Genomic DNA, 23,200 nt, shown 5'->3' with positions numbered 1-23,200 from the left:
CCATTGAGTAGTACGAAATGACCGTGGAGCTTAGGTTCGACTCAATACTTCGACCATTACAAGACGGACAAGAATCTGACTCAACCCATGCCACTTAGAAGACTCAGGACTATGAACAGTAGGATTAGCCTTCCTTTGATTCCTAATAGAGCTGGGACACAATATGCGCTGGTAACATAAACTAAGTTTTATTTTCTTTGTTTTTTTTTTATAAAATAAATGAATACATTTATGTTTTAAATATGATACAAACATGAGTTTGGCTACTTTTCTTAATCTTGAAAATCATTAATATGATAATATATAAAATTTTAGATAAAAAATATATTGTCATAATAAAAAACAACTCTTTTCGAACTGAAACAGTTTGCACTTCATTTTAAAAGCATTGGTTTTCTTTTTGACAGTTCTAAAATTTGATTCAAAAGCATCAACTTTTAAAATTAACGAAGAGGTAAACTTTTGATTTGACAAGTTACATATTTTTATTTTGAATGCTTCAGACTTTCTACCAAAAAGAATCAACGAAAACTTTTAATTCTACCAATGATTTTTAATTTTAGTAACGATTATTTTTTTGTGTGTACATCCAAACTGCTGCAACCAGGTCAATCCATCGGTTGTGTAATATAATGTTGTACGATTTACATCGATTTTGCGAACAAAATTACATCCATTGATGTAATATTGTATCTGCTTTTTGCTATTACAGGACAAGAATTAAATAGCAGTATTTTGATTTTGTCGAGACTGAACAGCCATTCACAACACACATTTTGCTATTACATCATTATTTCATACATCAGCTTGGATTACATTAATCGATATCACATTTTTTTTGCTGTGTATTTGCTGATATCGGTATCATGTCTGTTTGCTGATGTGCTCAGCAAATTTTTTGATAAATGTCTGTACTTGCACTTGCAAAAATTTCGACAACGTTTTGACGAATCTCGGAAAATATATTTGATATGCTGAAATTTTAGAAAAATTATGATTTGCCGTTTCAGATCAGCATTTTTTTTTCTGCCAACTCGAGAATCGGTAACATTGGTGACGAACCTGCTATTGCAATTTTTTAGTGAACGACATGGCAGCATGGCAGCACTACTACCAACAATCAATACGAAACTAACGATTTTAAATTGGCTCACTACTTGACTAGCCTATTGGTCCCAAGCAAATCGATTAACGTACCCCATTCTAGTCAAAATACTAGTACTACACAAGGTTTGTTTCGATTCGCTATGAAAGTTTGACAGATAAAATGAGGGGATCGTGGATTTTCCTATGTTTCGAGGGGTTCATGGATTTGCTTGGGACGGAAGACAGTACCAGAGCTGAGCCAAAAAGTTGATCACGTTTTGGTTCTTTCTATTTCACTCTACTCAAAACTGAAATGCAAAATGATACCCTCTTTGCAAACTGTCAAAGATCATTGCACACAAAATCAACTTCGTTCAAATCAAAACAATAATACTAGCCCATCTGGTGGCTGATGGCACAAGCATCTAAAAAAATCTATTACAGCGAACCAAAGTTAGTCGTCTGGTTCCAAGCTAATCGATACACCCCTCGAAACATAGGAAAATCCACGAGCCCCTAATTTTATCTGTCAAATTTCATAGCGAATCAAGACAAACACAGTGTAGTACTAGAATTTCAACAAGAATGGAGTACCGTAAAACGGTGTATCTTTGATAATGTGGGTAACTTTGATAGTATAATATAAAGAATAAATATACTCGCTGTGCTTTTTCCAAATAAGAAACATTGGTTCCATATTGTAGCTTAGGGTATTTCCACAAACGAAGTAACAGACGGAGCGGCTCGAAAACTTTGGTGACTAACCTGCTATTTCAGTTTTTCAGTGTACCACATGGCAACACCACTATTACTGGATTGTACCACATGGCAACACTACTACTGGATTGAACTAGCATTTTCACCAAATGTATTAGAATGTTTTGGTTCTATCTCTTTCACTCTACTCAAAACTGAAATGCATAAAAAAAAATGACAAAATGATACACTCTTTGCACGCTGTCAAAGAATCATTGTACACAAAATCAACTTTGTTCAAATCAAAACAAAAAAACTAACCCATCTGGTGGATGATGGCACAAGCTTCCAAGAAAATTCTATTACAGTGAACCACATTATTTTAATGGATTTCTTCGCCAGTTAGTCGTCTGTCACTTCGTTTGTGGTATTTCCGTTGATATCGTATATAGTTTTTATATAGTAGGGGAAATGACGGCTTCGGCATGACAGACTATTTTCGGCAACACAAATTGAAACACTATTTTCACTGGATTTTCTTACGAAGACACTTCGCTGAATGCATGCAAACGATTCTTTATGCTTTCAGCTTCAATTTGACTATATTTTTACCACTGAGAAAAAGCAATCTAGCAAGGTTTTCTTGAAATGGAACACACGCACTACAAATTGTAGCTGATTTCGCGTTGCCGATAATAGAACAGCAGATTTACATGCAGTTCAAATGGAACGGTTGCCGAAGAAAAACTGGTTGCCGACAATACTCGCTCTCACTAGAGAAGATTGGAGCTTTGTAAAAGCGTTTCAAAACAGTTTTTGAAAATTCTTTCGACTGAAATTGTTAGAGCAGCTGGCAGCAAAAGATTGTAAACAAACCAATACTGCATATGTATGCGTTCCTTAGAGAAAAAGGCTATAGAAAGAAGGTCGCTGCTTAGGTTGCCGAGAATACGTAAATTCCCCTATGTGTTACATATTTTACAAAAATATTAAAAAACCATTTTCGTGTTTTTCACCTTTTTGAAAAAGTACTCAAACCATCACTTATGAAATGTATTTCCGTTATTGTTTATGAATTTTTCTGATTAAATACTCATGCAAAGTTTCATATTTAAAGAACTAAATTGTTTGAGTTTCACTCATTTTTTTTCCGAGTTTTTTTCTACATTCATCGAGCATTATCAACGTAGGTAACCCCAAATCAAAATACTGAAGTTTGGTCACAAAACTAAAAAATAGTGCAAATGCTTTGATTTTCGTTCAACATATTACTAACGAATTAACTCTTGGATTCTCAGTACTTGTTCTAAAAAAAAAAAAAAATGAAAAACATTCATTGCTATAAAAAATATTTAGAATATACTTTAAAAAACTGTCAATGTTACCCCGTTTTACGGTACTCTTATCCAGCTTTCCATGCTCGGTAATGGTGGCCTGTTTGTATGAATAATGTTATCCTTCACTGTGCTTTTTGACACTAACTGGAGGGCGTATGTTGTTCCATTTTCTTCTGTTCCTGGGAGAGGGAAAGGGAGGGGTCAAAATTCAAACCTCCAGATAGTGTCAAAAAGCATAGTGAAGGATACATTTATTCATACAAACAGGCCGCCATTACCGAGCATGGAAAGCTGGATAGATGTACTTGGGATTAATAGGCTAGTCAAGTAGTGAGCCAATTTAAAATCGTTAGTTTCCACTGGTTGGTATAGCTTTGAAACACAAGAATGACCAATAAAAACAATTAAACTTTATCCTTGTGCCGTATTGAAAAAAAAATTATGCCAAAACCTAAATTTAACTTCCCTAATAAACAAATACCATAAACGAACAATAACCCAAATAATCGAACTTTTCCACAAATTGTTTGGATGATACCTCAAACACGTCGTTAAGCAAAATAACCCTACCAAATTTATTAGGGTTTTCTTTTCCATTCGATGTATGTACGTGCAAAATAATAATTTAGTGTATTGCAATATTTTGTACAATAAATTGCCTTGGTACCATGAACTAACGAACGATTAATTAATCAATCGAGTTAGAATTTTATTTTTGATTCCAAAAACTACTTGAAAAAAAACTAGTTGAATTTATGTAGAGCGGCGCCGGTGGTGCAGTGGTAAGCGTGATTACCTCTCACCCCAGCAGGCCTGGGTTCAATCCCAGTCGGCGCCGCCGGGATGTTCTGAGGCATAACATCTCTGATCACGCCTTCCTTCGGATGGGAAGTAAAGCCGTTGGTCCCCGGTTCATGAGTTGATGGCTCGATAGGTAGGGTCCAGGTGTGGGAGCTGCCTTCCTGGCACGTCGGTAGCATTGGTGCTCAGCACGGAAAACAAGATCGACGGAAAAAACAAACCAAAGGAATTTATGTAGGTAGCACAACAAAAATAAATGTGGTAAAATTTCTATTCGATTCAGTTACTCTTAAATTTGATCCAGTAAGAATAATATTTGATTCTTAATGGGAATGTTCGATTAGCTCAGATTTCTACAGTTCATTTGGCTCAAAACGTTCTCTCAACGACATATCGATTAATTGATTTTTGTGTGCAATGGCACCTAGAATTGTGCAAAATATTGCGGTGCACTCAATTATTATTTGCACATACATCGAATCGAAAAAGAAAAGTCAGTGAATTGCTAGCTTCTAGCCGAGGGGGTTGACTCTATCTATCAACAATGCAGAAAAGATTTTGTTTTGCTATGGTTAGCTGCGCGCACGCTGAGCGGATATAAAGTAGATTAATGACGATTCTGAAGATTTCCTGGAGATGCGAGAAATTATAGAAGATTTTTCGTAGATTGATAGTGTGAGATTTATTGATCATCTAGAATTAAGAGGGGGCTTCTAGCAAGGATTGCAAGATAATTGACTTACAAACCCGAATTGTATTTTGTTGTCTCCGCCCATCTCTCCCTCTGAGGATTTCTAGTGAAAACGTGCTTATTTGTCCGTTTTGATTAGAATTACGCAATAACCCTAATACGTTTAAAATTGGGTTCTTTAATTTTGAAAAATGTATTGTTTTTTATACATCATCCGAAAGAGCTTCGTTTTCTGAGCACAGCGATATTTTTTTCGAACCCACACACTTTCATCTCGATTTTTCAATTAAGATTTAAAGCAAAATAATAACTTCACTGTTTGACACTAAGCTAACAAACTGACATCTCGCTCCCGTACAAAGTGACACCGAGGAGCGCTAATAAGGTGATTTTTGCAAATGTAATCGTACTTATTTAAAATAGTTCCAGTGTACCCAAAATGATAAAATTTTCAGTTTGGGTTCCATTTTTAATGCAGATTACGAATATGTATTTAACTCAATACCCTTATGTCGTATCCCTACACCTTAAAGATCCCAATTGTTGTCCGGTCATTGTTTTTGAGGCTGGATTAAATTTTATAAATTATATCCATTTTTAATTTAAAGCACCACAGTGTCTTCATAGTGTTCCCAGAGAACAACGTTTAGCCGCGATTACACTTCAGCCATCAGCTGACAATGACGTTTATTTACCGTTAGCTCAAGAGGCGTTAGCTTTTCACATCAAGTGCAAAATCAACATCAACAACCACAAAACTCTCGCGTAACATTTGAAAAAGGCCTATCATCGTTGATCGTTTCTCTTCATTGACTTTCTCTTCGGTTTACCACGACAACATAAACGAATTTTTCGCTATGCTCGCATGTTAGCTTGCGCCTGAAACAACATACTCAATGGAAAATGCAATTGCAGTTGGGTTACTCGCAAAAGAGAAAATCGATGAAGAGAATCGATCAACAATTATAGGACCTTTTCTCATGTTGCGCACTGTATTTTCGTGTGTGTCTGTTTTTCTCAAGTCGCCTCAACGATGTGCAACGCGTAATTTTCGCCAGCCCAGTGATTGGAAAATTCAGCATCCACAAACCCTGTTCGTCCGAAATACTATGGCCATATCGCTGTTGCAGTGGAAACAAGTGGTTAAAATTGGAGGCTCCCGCGAGAATTGCTACCATTCGCCGATTGTTATCCGCTACTCCGACCGTGAACTAGGCAGCGACTATTGATATCCCACCACTACTGAACGACTGCGAATTTTCAAGGTCATCCATCGCAAACTAACCGAAGGGAAATGGAGTCCACCGGAGACGCTGGCAAGGAGGACGACGACGAGAGTTCGTCCTCTTTGATTGTGCCGGAAAGGAGGAAAAGCTCCGAAAATATCACATCGGCTTTGAACGAGTTCCGCGTAAAATGGCAGCAAGAACTGAAGCAGGATGTCCCCAGTGGAAGTAGCTCTGGTTCGAAAGAGAAAGCTCGTCCTAACCACGCAGCTGTTGCAACCGATAAGGAGAATTTTTCGATCGAGCAACAGGCGCGAGCTTTATTTTTGCAAGGTTCTGATCTGGAACACACAGGGAAGGTCTTCGAAGCGATGCGGCTCTACCGGAAGGCAGTGCAATTGGTACCTGATATCGAATTCAAAATCTACGACATCACAAAGCAGCAGGGTCCCAGCGGGAGCAAGGAGCAGTCAATGGAAAATCTATCCGAAAGTTTGATCAAGGCCAGTTTGGAAGATAACGAGAATTTGGAAAACGTTGACCTGGTGTTACGCTTCCAAACTATGCTGGCCAAATCGGGCAGGTTGTTCGAAAGTGCTTCGGCTGCTGACAGGATGCTGATTGTGACGTCGGCTCACTTCTCGGATCTGCCGATGGAGGTGATTTTGTACATCCTGAAGTGGGTCGTTTCGAGCGAGTTGGACCTCAAGTCGATGGAACGATTCGCAAGGGTTTGTCGTGGATTCTACCTACTGGCCAGGGATGCCGAAATTTGGAAACGCGCTTGCGTGAGGTAAGTGTTTTTCGTAAGCAAGCTACATTCACCGCAAACTGAAACGATTTCAATGAAAACTCTCTTCCACAGGATATGGGGTGTCAACGTTGGCCACCTTAAGGGATCGCCATTCACAACGTGGCGCGAAATGTACATCAATCGACCTCGTGTGCACTTCCACGGGTGCTACATTAGCCGCACCAGCTATCTACGATATGGAGAGAACAGTTTCCAGGATCAATTCTACCGACCGATGCAGCTGGTCGAGTACTACCGATACTTTCGATTCTTTGCCGATGGGAAGGTTTTGATGCTGACCAGTGCCGACGAGCCGCAGATGTGCGTTGGCAAGCTTAAGAATCGCTTTGCGATGCAAAACGAGATCCTACATGGTCACTACAGGTAAGCCCTTGTGTAGTTAGCTGGAGACAGTTAATCATTCACTGTTTTTTTTTTCGCTTCAACAGGCTGCATAACGATGAAGTGATCATAGCAGTGCAGCGCAAACGGTCCAACGTGCAAAGCCAGCGTCCGGGACGCAAGCAGGAAATCGAAGTGGAATGTAGTCAGCAGACGTTCTACCTTGAGCTGAACATTGTGAGCACCGCCAAACGGGCCTTCTCGCAGCTGCACTGGAAGCAATACTCGGTAAGTGCCGATTTTGCGCTGATCTTTGATGCGCCCATCGGACGCTAACTTCGGGCAATATTGGACTGTCTGTAACGACCAAGGCCAAGACTAGACAGGATAAATTATAACACACCCCCGCAAATTAACTACACCATCTGATAGAGCAAACTTCTTCTTCTCAGATGCTGCAGTTGGTCTGCCTGTCTACCTGGATGAGTCTTACTCATTGATCGAAATGGTCTGTTTGTTTGTCTAGAATTCACAGACAAAATTCTAGGTCTGCGTTTCGAAAAATAACGGGTTTTGATTTTTTTTTATGGTCGTCACCATAGATTCACGTAGTTCTTACGTCAAGAAAGGGATGGACGAAAGCTACCTATATTTTTATGTAACCCTGATGCATTTTGTTTTGTGTGCGATAAAATCACCGACAAACCGACATAAAACATAAACTTAACTCTTGATCGAGAATCCGTAACGGCCGATTCAAATGTGCAGCTATTCCATCTGTCAAAACCATAGAAATGTTTTATCTAGATATACAAATAATTTGTCTGAAATAGATTAGACACGAACCAACTCATAAATTTTGTACGCGTGTTTGTGGCTAGAATACATATTTTCCGCGAACACGGCGACAGATGTCAGTTGTGTGCCTTGATCAGACATTTCTTTGTTATTTGTATGATCATTCATGTCGGTTTTCGGTGATAAAATTATGTGAAAATATAAGTAGCTTTCGTCTATCCCTTTTCTTTACGTAAGATGAGGTGCACTTTAGTGCTGGCTGGGCTCAAACTAGAAAAACTGCCTTCGAAGATGGGAAAAGCGCTTCGGTTTCAGCTGCTGACTCGAACTCAGTTAATGTTGATCTAGCTGCTGTCGTAAAGGACATTGAGGAAATCGACGTAATCAGCGGCGTCGGTGGTGTAGGGGTAAGCGTGATTACCTCTCACTCCAGCAGGCAATCCCAATCGGCGCCGCCGGGATGTTCTGAGGCATAACATCTCTGATCACGCTTTCCTTCCGAAGGGAAGTAAAACCGTTGGTCCCCGGTTCATGAGTTGATGGGTCGATAGGTAGGGTCCAGGGGTGGGAGCTGCCTCCACAGCGTCGGTAGCATTGGTGCTCAGCACGGAAAACAAGATTGACCGAAAACAAACCAAAGGAAAAAAAATCGACGTAATCGTTGTTGGTGTTGGATCACATCTCGATGACGGCGGCAATGATTGAAGCGTCATAGCCTTGGCAGTTGATGCTAAGCTTAGAGGGTTGCGAAGATGGCAATTGAACTGGCTCTTCCGGCGCAGACATAAGGACGTTCAACGGAAATGAGCTGTGTGAGCTTAGGGTATTTTCCGGTTGATAACTTGGCATTCGAGCTAGTGCGGTTCAAGTACGTAACTGGTTGACGTCCGAGCACAGCAACCGAGTATCGGTCCACACGTTATACATTACGTTGCCGATTATCTCGAGAATTATGCCAGGTATCGATTTCCAGGTCTTCTTGGCGTAGACAGCATCGTCACGGTTGAACGATCGTCACTTCTGTAAATACCATGAGAGCGGGAGGATGAGGTGGAAGCAGTACTATGACGAGCACCTCAACGGTGAAGCAGCAGAAAACGAAGGTGGCACGGCAACAGACCTTGGAGCACGCGCAGAAGACGACAGGCTACCGGCCCCTGATCTTCAAGAAGTTGAGGAGGAGATCGGTCGGCTGAAGAACAACAAAGCAACTGGTGTAGATCAACTACCAAGTGAGCTATTAAAATACGCTGGTGAAGCACTGGCTAGAGCGCTGCACTGGGTAATTGCCAAGATTTGGGAGGAGGAGATATTACCGGAGGAGTGGATGGAAGGTGTCGTATGCCCAATCTACAAAAAGGGCGACAAGTTGGATTGCTGCAACTACCGCGCGATCACACTGCTGAGCGCCGCCTACAAGGTAATCTCCCAAATTCTATGCCGCCGTCTGTCACCATATGCAAGAGAGTTCGTGGGGCAATACCAGGCGGGATTCATGGGTGCTCGCGCTACCACGGACCAAATTTTCGCGATTCGGCAGGTTCTGCAGAAATGCCGCGAATACAACGTGCCCACACATCATTTGTTCATCGATTTCAAATCCGCATACGACACAATCGATCGAGATCAGCTATGGCAGATTATGCACGAGTACGGATTTCCGGATAAACTGACGCGATTGGTCAAGGCGACGATGGATCGAGTGATGTGCGTTGTTCGAGTATCGGGGACACTCTCGAGTCCCTTTGAATCTCGAAGGGGGTTACGGCAGGGTGATGGACTTTCGTGTCTGCTGTTCAACATCGCGTTAGAAGGTGTGATCAGAAGAGCTGGGATAGACACGAGTGGCACGATATTCAGGAAGTCCATCCAGCTCCTTGGTTTTGCCGATGACATTGACATTATGGCACGGAACTTTGAGATGATGGCGGAAACGTACATCAGACTGAAGGCTGAAGCTAGACGGATTGGACTTGCCATCAACGCATCAAAGACAAAATACACGAAAGCAAGAGGTTCTAGGGAAGACAATCATCCATATTCTTGTTTTCGTTCGAACCGTATTTTCCATACAAAAAACTTTTTTTTTTGTATGGAAAATACGGTTCGAACGAAAACAAGAATATGGGTAAATGTTAGCCTCCCACCCCGAGTGTATTTGGGCTCACTGGTGACCGCCGAAAATGATACCAGCAGAGAAATTCAAAGACGCATTATGGCAGGAAATCGTGCCTACTTTGGACTCCGGAGGACGCTCCGGTCGAATAAAGTTCGCCGCCGCACGAAGTTGACTGTCTACAAGACGCTGATTAGACCGGTGGTCCTTTACGGCCACGAGACCTAGACTATGCTCGTGGAGGACCAACGCGCCCTTGGTGTTTTCGAACGAAAGGTGTTGCGTACCATCTACGGTGGAGTGCAGATGGATGACGGAACGTGGAGGAGGCGAATGAACCACGAATTGCACCAGCTGCTGGGAGAACCATCCATCGTGCACATTGCAAAAATTGGGCGACTACGGTGGGCTGGGCACGTCGTAAGAATGCCGCACGACGACCCAGTGAAAATGGTTCTAGAAAGCGACCCAACAGGAACAAGAAGAAGAGGCGCGCAGCGGGCAAGGTGGATCGACCAAGTAGAAGGTGACCTGCGGACCCTTCGCAGACTACGAGGCTGGCGAACTGTGGCCATGGATCGAGTAGAGTGGAGACGACTTCTTCGGACAGCAGAGGACAACAAGGCCTTAACCTGATTGGTAAGGTAAGTAAGGGAGGATGGTTCGGATTTTACGGCCGAACAGAGCGTCGGACGGAGTCTTGTTTTCTGGTACAGAGCGAATTGGCGTGCTCCTGTATCGCTTGCTTCATGCGTCGTTCCTCTCTTCGACCCTTATGAATGTATCCACGAAACGCTCTGTCTATCCGTTCGATTGTGGATGGAACGGGGCTCTCGTGAGGTGCTCGCTGCCGTTCGTTGCGCAGAAGTTTTTTGAACTCCGCACTGGTTAATTGTGTTTCGTTGTAGGAGACCAGTGTAACCATGCCGACACCCTAGTCGGTCGAAGAGTTCATGCGAGATGGCGATTGTGGAGATTGACCTAATGCTGCGAGATCTGACAATCTCAAGCCACTTGGAGTGTAAAGGGCAACTATTTTTGGCCACAGCATCGGTGTATCATGTGTAGGAGACTTCGCAACGGATGCAACTGCTCGCAGGCCTTGACGAAACGGAACGGCCTGAGTGCTTTGTGCGACGGCTCTAAAAATTAGAGGAAGAACATGAAGTTAATCCGTGGCACCTTCCTCCAGTGTGACGCTAGCGATGATAATATAGTCCTCTTCTGACTTCGCATGCTGGCTAATCAGCCGGGACTTCAAATAGTGTTGGGTATAATTGAGGGTATTTTTTTTATACAGGGGGGAATCTGCTCCCAGACACCTGAGAAGATAACTCAGGGTGTGGGGATGGGAGAAGTAGCGCTCCCGACCCACTAAACCTTACCCTGTGCTCTTGGCCCTTGCCCTCCCCGGAACCGTCCGAAAGCATTACATCATGGGAGGGGGCCGGTTGCGCTATGGCGCATCACACTAGTGGTGTGTTACAGACGTGACACTCGCTAATGCACAGTGAGCAACTGTGCAGGGCCTTCCTCTTAGGGGCTGTCCATAAACTACGTAGACAGTTTAGGGGGGGGGGGGGGGGGTGGTTGACAATTATCTACGGCCCATACAAATTTAAAAAAATTTGTATGGACAATTGTCTACTCAGTGGGAGGGGGGGGGGGGTCAAGAATCCCAAAAAACTGTCTACGTAGTTTATGAACAGCCCCTTATTATTCGCTGTTAATTGTTCGCCTGAGTTCTAGAGCAGACGTGATAGCCAGCCAACTGTCCACGGCAGGACAGGACAAATGTGACCGCTTACCAGCTGAGTGTGCTGTGACTTGGTCAGAGTCGTCTACACTCTAAAGGCCCAAGCGCAATGACAGCGGAAGCGGAACGGCAGCGGCAGCGGAAAAGCCCGATCTGAGCCTACTTGTCGGATTGAAAACTAGTTAGAATCAAATCGACTTCGGTTAGGCATCTTGATGTCATTTGTGACAACTATCAAACTTTCCGCTTCCGTTCCGCTTCCGCCCACATTGCGCTTGGGCCTTAAGAACCCAGTGTCACACCTGCCTTTGCACAACGAGGGTTTGTGCAGGGCTTATCGACCTCCTGGGACGAGCTGGATGGGGCTCCAGCGTCTTTACTCTGCTATAGTTCGTTAAGCCGCAATATCTCTCCCTTGGGTTCGATAATTAACGTTTCCAGGGCACACCACGAGGAGACGAACTACTTCATGCCCCATAATTGAGGGTATAACAGGGTAACAATGTAACAGAGTAGTTATAGGTTGTAGGTATATTGATAGTGCTTTAATCGTTGTCCAGTGTCGTACCGTGGTTCTATTTCAGAGTATCGTCTTGTCTTGTGTCTTGTGCAAGGTCCTGGTTCCGTGGGTTTGTTGTGGGTGTCCTTATAGTCCTTTTGTATCGTAAAGCCGCCTCTCTATTTAACTCCTTGCATTAAGACACTTCCACAGTTAATAATTGGGAGCTTTCCCTCAATGCATGAATTTGTATATTGTGTGGCAAAAGCACAATAGTAGTTTGAGGCCTATTCTATACCCGGGACGTCGAGAAAATTTTCAACCTGAAAGAGGTTCTAGACTGGACTGGGAATCGAACCCGCCGTCTACTGCTAGATAATACCTTGCCTTTACTATCATCGCTAGCGTCACACTGGAGGAAGATGCCACGGATTAACTTAACGTTCTTCTCCTATTTGTTTAACAGAATTCATCAAATACACACATGTTACCATGTTTTACATATCCAGGGTGCGTGGTAATTCCTGTCCGTGTTTTTTTTTAACGTTTGTAGTTTCGGATGAATTAATCACATACATGTCTGCGTATTTTTCTTTTAGTGTGTATTCAAATGTCAACACGGCTTGCAAGCAAGGGGGGGAGGTGGCTGTCAAATACGAACAATCGTCGCCTACCTCGCATAACTGGTTCCAAACGTAAACAAGCCATAAGAAACCTACAGCGTTTGTTTACGTTTGGAACCAGTTTCATACAAGATGATCAGTAGGCTGATTTGACAGCACATCCCCCCAGCTTGCAAGTTCGTTTTGAATTTTCATTCGTTTGATGTCGTTTTCGTTTTTACTAAACTACACCGGTGTAGTGTAAGCAGCAATAAGCACGAGTCATTGACAGCTCATCATCATTTGTTTGTAAACAACTGATAGCTACACCTTAAATTTTGTCGGTGTACGGCGGTGTAGCCACACCGCATAAACGAAAACGACATCTAGATAGAGCTGGAATTAAGGCGTAACCTACATAACCATCGGGTAGGGGAAGTCTTCCTCTACCCGATGGTGTTGTTGATTCGCGTTGGCGAGTCTAAACTTTCTAGAAATCATCGAAAGAAGTCATTGTTTACAAAAGCTGTTACGCCCTAATTAATCATTTTGTTCGACCATTTTCCACAGAGATGGCGCTGTTCCGCTGGTAGGAAGTGATAAAAATCCCCATATAGAAATTGAGAGAAGTGGGAATAAATCGCTTTCATTGCATATTCAGGTGAAAAAAGTGAACGACAACCTAAAGAAATTAATCAGGGACTTTGTCGTTCAGTTTTTTCCCGGAAATTATTGTTAAACAAGCTAAAATTAATTAAAAATGATTTTTCCCCATACAGTTTTACCTGCTTTACTACCAGTTCCCAGAGAGCCAAAAAATTCAAATTTGAAAGAGAAAATTTGCTCTCACGACCTCAATCTCTCAACATGCCATGTATTTTGTTGACACTCGATTTGTGAGTTCCCTTTCACAGATTATACAATAGAGTACCTGTCTGGTACCTCTATATATGCATTTACTTTAACATTTGAAATCCCTCCTTTTTTACATATTCGGCGCAAAAGATACTTTCTGCCCCGCCCCATTCATAAAAATCGGCGGGAAATTCTGTGCGGGGTGAGCTATTTTGTGTGCAGAATGTGTAAAAAAAGAGGGACTTCGAATAATAATCTAAATGCATATATAGAGGTACCAGACATGTTTTGCACTGCAGTGTCCTCTCTGAACAATTATAGGAAAACCGATTGTGTGTAGTTTCCGATAGATGTCACCGCAAACAACAGCAGTGACATCTGATGGAACATGAATGCAGAAGCTTGACAAAGTGATTAATTCCAGCTCTATCTAGACATGAGACTCGTGGTAATCATGGACGCGAAAAGGAAACTCGTGATAAGTAAAGAGCCTGAATTTATAAAGAGACGACATCTTATCCATTTGACAGGTCTTCTGCTCGATTGGAATGACTTTTCCTATGACTTTGACAGACAATCGATTGTTCCAATTTTGACATGTCGCCTCTTTATAAATTTAGGCTCTTTAGTGATAAGCTGCTCAAGTGTAAGGGAACGGCCAGGGTAGACGCGACACGTGACGCGATGCGAAGCGACTCACGCAAGGAATAATAATATATATGTAATAAGATTCTTTTGAATTGGTCGCGTCGCGTCGCGAATCGCGTCTACCCTGGCCGTACCCTAAGGCCGACAACATAGTAGAAGTCACAAACGAAGTGACAGACGGAGCGGCTCGAAAACTTTGGTGACTAACCTGCTATTGACGAGTGCACGGATGGATTTGAGTTCACTCACTCGACAAAAAGTGACACAACAGCGGGGCCCTGTTTACTAAAAATGAACACATATATGTTCATTTTTAGTAAACAGGGCCCCGCTGTTGTGTCACTTTTTGTCGAGTGAGTGAACTCAAATTCATCCGTGCACTCGTCAATTGCAATTTTTCAGTGTACCACATGGCAACACCACTACTACTGGATTGTACCACATGGCAACACTACTATTAGATTGAACTAGCATTTTCACCAAATGTACTAGAATGTTTTGGTTCTATCTCATTCACTCTACTCAAAACCGAAATGCATAAAAAATGACAAAATGATACGCACTCTTTGCACACTGTCAAAGAATCATTGTACACAAAATCAACTTTGTTCAAATCAAAACAAAAAAACTAACCCATCTGGTGGATGATGGCACAAGCTTCCAAGAAAATTCTATTACAGTGAACCACATTATTTTAATAGATTTCTTCGCCAGTTAGTCGTCTGTAACTTCGTTTGTGGTAGAAGCGATTCAAAGCGATTCGATGCGATAGCAATTGCAAAGGGTACGGCCAGGGTAGACGCGACCAATTCAAAAGAATCTTATTATTTATTATTATTCCTTGCGTGAGTCGCATCGCCTCGCGTCGCGTGTCGCGTCTACCCTGGTTGCGGCAAGCAAAGCAACCTATGACATAGTGAAAGCGTTTTTGAAAACATTACAGTCGCGCGCGCAGTGCAATTGTTCAAATTTGTTTCAATTCAGCATGGATTCATCCGATGAGAAATATTTCGCTTCCTCAAGCACGATTAATTTCGTAATGAACAAATGAACAACGAAAGAGAGTTTGCAGTTCACCCGATCAATCGAAATAGAAGGCGAGATGGAGAGTTCTTCAGATTGTACGAAGATCTTCGTAAATATCCAGAGAAGTTTCGGTCTTACACAAGAATGGATATGGACACATTCGATCTGAGCAATCAGATTTTCCGAATCGATATTGGTGTCCATTTTTCCTCAATCGAATCAGTCCATTTGCGTTCGCAGGCGTCGAAACACAACACGAATAGCTTTGTCGCTTTGCTGAACGCTGCACACCTCATAGCATCGCTTTCACTATGACAGGTTTGGGCGATAGAGCGTTGCCGGTGGTGTAGTGGTAAGCGTGATTACCTCTCACCCCAGTAGGCCTGGGTTCAATCCCAGTCGGCACCGCCGGGATGTTCTGAGGCATAACATCTCTGATCACGCCTTCCTTCGGAAGGGAAATCAATCGATAGGTAGGGTCCAGGTGTGGGAGCTGCCTCCCTGGCGTCGGTAGCATTGGTGCACAGCACGGAAAACAAGATCGACGGAAAACGCGGAAAACAAACCAAAAGAAAAAAAAGGTTTGGGCGATTCCCATAGAACGTTCATAGAGGGAGCTTTCGCGGAAGCGCTTCGCTTACTGCCAACGCATCGAATCGCTTCTACTATGTTGTCGACAAACGGTGATTGTGAAATTATGTTTTCGGACGAGAAAATGTTCCTGCTACAGAATCACCACAACCCGAGCCACATCCAGCAAAATAATCGGGTATATGCAGCATTTCTTTCTGAGATTCCTTGGGACAAACTGGCTCCATAATGTTTCCAGGATGATGGTGTCGAGATGTTTCTCCAAAACTTTGAAGGTTCCATTGCTGTTGTTCATTGAATCTGATGTTAAAATCATCAGTAACTATTATTTCGATTTTGAGAAACACTACAAGAATGCACCATACTGCTTCCAACAAGCCTCTGCACCGTCCCACCAGACAAAAGCTACACAGGCTTGGTGTGAGGTCATTTATCCGGATTTTATTTCGTCGAAAGAGTGGCCTGCCTCTTCAGCCGATTTGAATCTTCTCGACTTCTATGGATGTGGCTACATGCTAGGCAAACTAAGGGAATACCAAGGGACTAACAGTGGAAACTTTTAAGCAACATTTAGTGAAAATAAGTGACGAAATGCCTCAAGATATCGTGCGTGGCAGCTGCTTTTCAAAGACGCATGCGGCTGGTAATTAAGGCAAAGAGAGAAAGATTTGAACTGGACTAAGTCAAGACAATGATTTTAATGTTATAGATATACCCAACAGGAAATACACTGAAAATTAAAATTCATATGAGCTTCTCATTTGCATGACCATATACTTTACTGACAGGAATTACCACTCACCCCCACATTGAATAACAAGCATATAAATATGCCTAAATCAGGCACAGTGGAAAGCCATCACTAAATTTCCGAAGAAAAATCACAATCTTACAAACTTCTACCATGCAATTGTATTCCAGATGGTACAACTGCGTGATGACCAGGAAAAGACTACTGCCTTCGAGCTGGCACCCAACAAATATCCGCCGCTGTTCTTTTCGCGCGTGAAGAGCTACCACCAGGAGTCGGACGGTCCTCTTAAGTAGAACTCGCATCCCGCAGCTACAAACTGCAACAAATTGATAGTCATTGATAACTCTTGTTTGTCTTGTTTATCGTAAATGGTTTATTTTCTACATTGTTCGTCTAAGCTATTTACTGCACAAGCATAGTGGCATAATGCAGTGGTAATAAAACTTTTTAAACCTAATGTGATAAAATAAAATCGTTTGCCTGCCAATTTTCAACTCGAAAGAAAGCCTTGAACATTTGTTTTAGTAAAATTTGATAATTAGTTATATTAAAATGCACAATGCCTACAAAATATTACTCATACTTGTTGTTTACATACTCATTTTATATGATAGTGTTTGCACGAGGAATGTTAATTATAAAGATATAATTATAGTGTGTCGTAAATTTAAACTTCACTAGTCGGATCATCAATCCAGTATACACATAATACAAATTTGATGCCCACCCGAGATCTAGGCATTCGGGTTCCTCTCCATCAATTCAATATCGGCTGCCACCATATCGGCTACCAGCTGCAGGAACGTTACCTTCGGCTCCCAGCCAAGTTCTCGTTTAGCCTTGCTGGCGTCGCCCAGCAGCAAGTCAACTTCCGTTGGGCGGAAAAATTTCGGGTTTATTCTGATGCGAACGATGTCCGTTCCTTTCTCCACACCAACCTCTTTCACACCGGTCCCTCGCCATTCTATTTCTCGGTCGATGTGCTTGAATGACAGCTCTACAAACTCCCTCACCGAGTGACATTCCCCAGTGGCAATTACGTAATCCTGCGGTTGCTCTTGCTGTAACATCATCCACATGGCTTCCACGTAGTCCTGGGCGTGACCCCAGTCACGTTTCGAATCCAAATTACCCAACTCCAAGCACTCCAGCTGATTCAGGAATATTTTCGCCACCGATCGGGTGATCTTCCTGGTTACAAAGTTCTCCCCCCGTCGGGGCGACTCATGGTTGAACAAAATACCATTACATGCAAACATATCGTAGGCTTCCCGATAGTTGATCACAATCCAGTATCCATACATCTTGGCGCAAGCATACGGCGACCGTGGGTAGAACGGTGTCTTTTCATTCTGCGGCGTCTCCACTACTTTGCCGTACAGCTCCGAAGTGCTCGCCTGATAGAATCGGACTGTTTTGTCCAGTCCACAAGTTCTGATTGCATCCAAAAGCCGCAGCGTTCCCACCGCATCCACTTCCGCCGTGTACTCACTGAGATCGAACGAAACCTTGACGTGACTTTGAGCCGCCAGATTATATATTTCACTCGGGCGAACACGGGCTATGATCTTCACCAGGCAGCTGCTGTCGGTCATGTCCCCGTAGTGTAACTTCATTTTACCCTGCTTGTGGCTGTGCGGATCCGCATATAGATGCTCGATTCGGGATGTGTTGAAGGTACTAGCTCGCCGTATGATTCCATGCACCTCGTAATCTTTCTTCAGCAGAAACTCGGCCAAATAGGATCCATCCTAGAATTAATATCCGTTTTAGATGGCGAATAAAAAACGAATTTGCCTACTGTTTTACCTGCCCGGTTATGCCGGTGATTAATGCAATACGGCGATTGGGATCCGACGAACTACAGTCTGGTTGATCGGCTAGGTGGTTTTCTAGGGACATGTTTAGTCTTGACGAGTTTATGAAACTGGGTCAACGTGTACAAATTACTAAGCTTTTCACACAGCACAAATTACAACCTTTCACTAGCAAAATTATTCACTTTTATCCAGAAAAAAACACAAATTTTCATATGCTCGCTCTCAACCGCAGCAGTTGACGTGTTATTTACAGTCGGCTTTTGTTTTTGTTATCACTTGGGATAGCGAAAGGAGTGTGATTTTGGTGCTTCTCCGTCATCCCACACCAAGCGTTATAAGAGCAACTGTAACGGTCGTTGTCATTTGCGCGACTATTTCAGGCATAACATTTGATAACGGCACAAAAGCATTTGTAAACAAACTTTCCAAGGCCCTTTACACGCGAACCAAAGTACGCCCACGCAAACCAACAACATAATCGGATAGGGGCAACTATCACCTTTCCGAAAGCGCTCTCATTTTAGTTTAGTCACTCTTCTCCACACCGGTCGCTGCTATCGCGGTTATCAATTTACTCGCCGTAGTCCGTACCGGTAGCACAGAGAACAGACGTTCAAGTTCGGTCAGAAACTTGTTTAAAATAAGTGGGAACGTCGCCGTTACGTGGTGTTAGCATCTCCTGATTTTCTCTATAAATTTTCCACTTTCGACCAATTTGGCGCTAGTATCGATAAATTTTCTGTTGAAAATTGCCACTTGGCGCTACTAGCACTTAGTGTCTAGTGTAATTTGTGCAACGCCAGCGCCATCATGTTGTCAAAGAGGGTTTTTAAGTGGGGAAGTCGCCGTTAGTGGCGCTTAAGTCGAATAGGAATCTTTACACAAGTTTTCAGAGAAATTTTGTTCGAGCCTCCATTTCTGTTCTCTACCCACATAAAAATGTTATGGTTAATTTTCTTAACGACGTGTTCGGGGTATCATCCAAACTATTTGTAGAATAGTTCGATAATTATGGTTATCGTTCGTTTATGGTAATTTTTTATTATGGTATGCCCACAGAGAACAGACGTTCAAGCACAGAGAACAGACATGGAGGCTCAAACAAAATTTCTCTAAAAACTTGTGTAAAGATTCCTATTTGACTTAAGCGCCACTAACGGCGACTTCCCCACTTAAAAACCCTCTTTGACAACATGATGGCACTGGCGTTGCACAAATTACACTAGACACTAAGTGCAAGTAGCGCCAAGTGGCAATTTTCAATAGAAAATTTATCGATACTAGCGCCAAATTGGTCGAAAGTGGAAAATTTATAGAGAAAATCAGGAGATGCTAACACCACGTAACGGCGACGTTCCCACTTATTTTACACAAGTTTCTGACCGAGCTTGAACGTCTGTTCTCTGTGGTTCAAGTTCGGTCAGAAACTTGTGTAAAATAAGTGGGATCGTCGCCGTTACGTGGTGTTAGCATCTCCTGATTTTTCTCTATAAATTTTCCACTTTCGACCAATTTGGCGCTAGTATCGATAAATTTTCTGTTGAAAATTGCCACTTGGCGCTACTAGCACTTAGTGTCTAGTGTAATTTGTGCAACGCCAGCGCCATCATGCTGTCAAAGAGGTTTTTTAAGTGGGGAAGTCGCCGTTAGTGGTGCTTAAGTCGAATAGGAATCTTTACACAAGTTTTTAGAGAAATTTTGTTCGAGCCTCCATGTCTGTTCTCTGTGCTGAGACTATCCGAGAAGATGAAGTAATGGTCTATGGGCATATCGGAAATCATCCCCAATGCGAAGTTGATTGCTGCTAGCTCAGCAACATAAACGGAACAAGGTTCCTGAAGTTTCCGAAAGGCGGTTGAGTATTCATTGAAGACGCCGAAGCCAGTGGATCCATCAATGCGTGATCCATCAGTGAAAAATCTTCTATTGCAATTGACTTGTTGGTACTTTTCAGCAAAAATGTGGGGAATTGAGATAGGTCGAAGTTGATCTGGAACTCCTTGAATAGCCTGTTTCATGGAGAGATCGTAGTCAATGGGGGAACTGTAGATAGTAAAGCATACACGAGAGGGGTTATAGCAAGGAAGGCTAATATCCGATGACATATAATCACAGAGAACAGACGTTCAAGTTTGGTCAGAAACTTGTGTAAAATAAGTGGGAACGTCGCCGTTACGTGGTGTTAGCATCTCCTGATTTTCGCTATAAATTTTCCACTTTCGACCAATTTGGCGCTAGTATCGATAAATTTTCTGTTGAAAATTGCCACTCGGCGGTACTAGCACTTAGTGTCTAGTGTAGTTTGTGCAACGCCAGCGCCATCATGTTGTCAAAGAGGGTTTTTAAGTGGGGAAGTCGCCGTTAGTGGCGCTTAAGTCGAATAGGAATCTTTACACAAGTTTTTAGAGAAATTTTGTTCGAGCCTCCATGTCTGTTCTCTGTGATATAATTAAGATAGATTCGCACGAATCTAGACTGGATGCTCAATTCGAGCATTTCTTCGAAGTTTTCAATCACAAGGTTGTTACTGACACTACATTTAATCAATATTCTTAATGAGAGCTCCCAGAAACGGTTCTGCAGGGGTGTTACACCCGCTACACGCAGAAAAATTTATCGTTGAAACAAAAATATTTGAGGTAAATTTAAACGTAAACTCAGTTTGTTCTGGCCACAAAAATAAACAAGGTTTATTTCAAACGTATTCCATGTTTGAAGTCATGTGATATTAATGTTTAAAATAAAAATAATGTTTCGTTTATTTTAAAAATATTCGTGTTGAAAATAAACGTGAATATTTTTGTTTGGTTGTCAATATGCAAACAAAAATAAATATGTTTATTTTAAACATGCTTCTTATGTTTGAAAGAAACATACTTAATTTTAAATTATATTAGCATTTGAATGTAGGATAAAGCAAAAAATGGATTGCAAAGAGGTGAAAAAAAAACGATCTGCAGACAAGGCATCTTAACTCCTGCTCTTTTTCGGGTGCGATTAAGGGTGGGCTGTAGCTTTTGGGGCCCTGGTCCGGGATACGAAGACCCGTCGGGGTGAGTGTCCGGAAGTTCCAGTTCAGTAAAACCAGTGAAACTTTGTGATATTAGCGTCGTTTTGTCGTTTCTAACGCTGGTCCACATACCGGCCTATTTCTACGTTCGATGTTGGAGGATCCGGGATAGATTCAAAATCAATTTAGGATTTTCGTTTTTCTTCCGACGTCAGTTGTGGAGGAGGATGATACAGGGATCGGCATCAGAAACGACAGAGTGACGTCGATACTGTGAGGTTCCTCCAGTTTTATCGAGCTGGAACTTTGTTAAGACACTTACCTAGGTGGTTTTCCGGATCCATGACTTCGGTTTTGTTGCGGGCCGTTTTCAGTTGATCGGCAAAGCTGGGGCAATTTTTTATCCGAATATAAACAAGAAGGAAAAAAAAAAATGCAGGGCACGCTAAAAATCGTTTACCCAAATTCTATATTGTTGAAATAAACATGCTTATGACTTTAATTCAATTATATATATTTTTGTTGCAAACATGGTTTTAATTTATTTTGAATTATTCATATGTTTATAGAATAAACATTTATATTTTTGATTTAAATGAAAAAAATTCGGTTCCGTGTAGGACCTCTAGGCTCATATTGTGTGTTGAATGAATACAGCCAAGGGCAATACGTAAACAACGATATTGAATACGTTCCAATTTGATTAGGTGACTTTTTCTTGTCGAGAGGAAGCAAAAAGAGCCATACTCAAGAACTGAAAGAATAGTCGTTTTATATAGTTTAATGAGGTCTTCCGAGTGAGCACCCCACCATGTCCCGGAAATTGATCGTAGAAAGTTGATCCTTTGTTGACACTTTTGTTTCAAATACGTAATGTGGGTACCCCAAGTGCATTTTGAATCAAACCAGACTCCAAGGTATTTGAAGGTTAAAGATTGGGTCATGTCTCTGCCCAAAATATTTAGACGCAGTTGGGCTGGAAACCGCTTCCTTGTAAACACTACCAATTCAGTTTTTTGCGGTGAAAACTCGATCCCTAAATTTCTTGCCCAGAGACAGATTTTGCAATGGTCTTTGCAAGATTTCTGCACGTGGACCTCTCATGGAAACCACGGCATCATCTGCAAGCTGTCTAAGCGTGCATTGATTATCTAAGCAGTTATCAATGTCTTTGACATAGAAATTATAAAGTAAGGGACTTAAACATGAACCTTGGGGTAAGCCCATGTAGCTAATTCTAGAAGTTGTCAGTTGACCTAGATTGAAGGTCATTTGTTTTTCTGACAGCAAATTATACAAAAAATTATTCAAAATACCGGGTAATCCACTACTGTGCAAATTGTCTGACAGTATGTCTATGGAAACCGAATCAAATGCGCCCTTAATATCCAAAAAGACTGAAGCCAATTGCTCCTTGTGCGCAAAGGCCAGTTGAATATCAGATGAAAGCATCGCTAGACAATCGTTTGTTCCTTTACTCTTCCGGAAACCAAATTGCGTATTTGAAAGTAGATTGTTTGATTCAACCCAATGGTCAAGTCTTAATAGGATCATTTTTTCTAATAATTTCCTCAGGCATGATAACATAGAGATCGGACGGTAAGAATTGTGATTAGACGCTGGTTTCCCAGGCTTTTGAATAGCTATTACTTTAACCTGTCTCCATGCTGGTGGAACTATATTGAATTCCATAAATGAATTATATAGGTTAAGTACTTCCATTAATTTTGATTATGGATGAAAATCATGTGCG

The 23,200-nt window shown here is 42.1% G+C and overlaps 2 protein-coding genes across 2 annotated transcripts; one reads left to right on the top strand and one right to left on the bottom strand.

Moving 5' to 3' along the window:
* The first annotated feature begins 5,609 nt into the window (after nucleotides 1–5,609).
* On the top strand, nucleotides 5,610–17,089 carry LOC135709487 (F-box only protein 9). The gene is made up of 4 exons (XM_065231859.1): nucleotides 5,610–6,630; nucleotides 6,703–7,014; nucleotides 7,080–7,260; nucleotides 16,785–17,089. Exons 1-4 carry the CDS (start codon nucleotides 5,906–5,908, stop codon nucleotides 16,908–16,910), a joined length of 1,344 nt encoding a protein of 447 aa, XP_065087931.1. The 5' UTR covers nucleotides 5,610–5,905; the 3' UTR covers nucleotides 16,911–17,089.
* Nucleotides 17,090–17,188: 99 nt separating this feature from the next.
* Gmd (GDP-mannose 4,6 dehydratase) lies at nucleotides 17,189–18,689 on the bottom strand. The gene is made up of 2 exons (XM_065231887.1): nucleotides 18,427–18,689; nucleotides 17,189–18,368 (listed from the first exon to the last, which is right to left on the bottom strand). Exons 1-2 carry the CDS (start codon nucleotides 18,517–18,519, stop codon nucleotides 17,352–17,354), a joined length of 1,110 nt encoding a protein of 369 aa, XP_065087959.1. The 5' UTR covers nucleotides 18,520–18,689; the 3' UTR covers nucleotides 17,189–17,351.
* Between the last annotated feature and the right edge of the window lie 4,511 nt (nucleotides 18,690–23,200).

The sequence above is a fragment of the Ochlerotatus camptorhynchus genome, unplaced genomic scaffold, assembly GCF_037179485.1.
Source record: "Ochlerotatus camptorhynchus isolate MF236.1 unplaced genomic scaffold, CSIRO-AGI_Acam_v1.1 ptg000361l, whole genome shotgun sequence".
NCBI lineage: Eukaryota > Metazoa > Arthropoda > Insecta > Diptera > Culicidae > Ochlerotatus > Ochlerotatus camptorhynchus.
The sequence above is the reverse complement of the archived record's forward strand: the minus strand, read 5'-3'. Positions and strand labels throughout refer to the sequence as shown.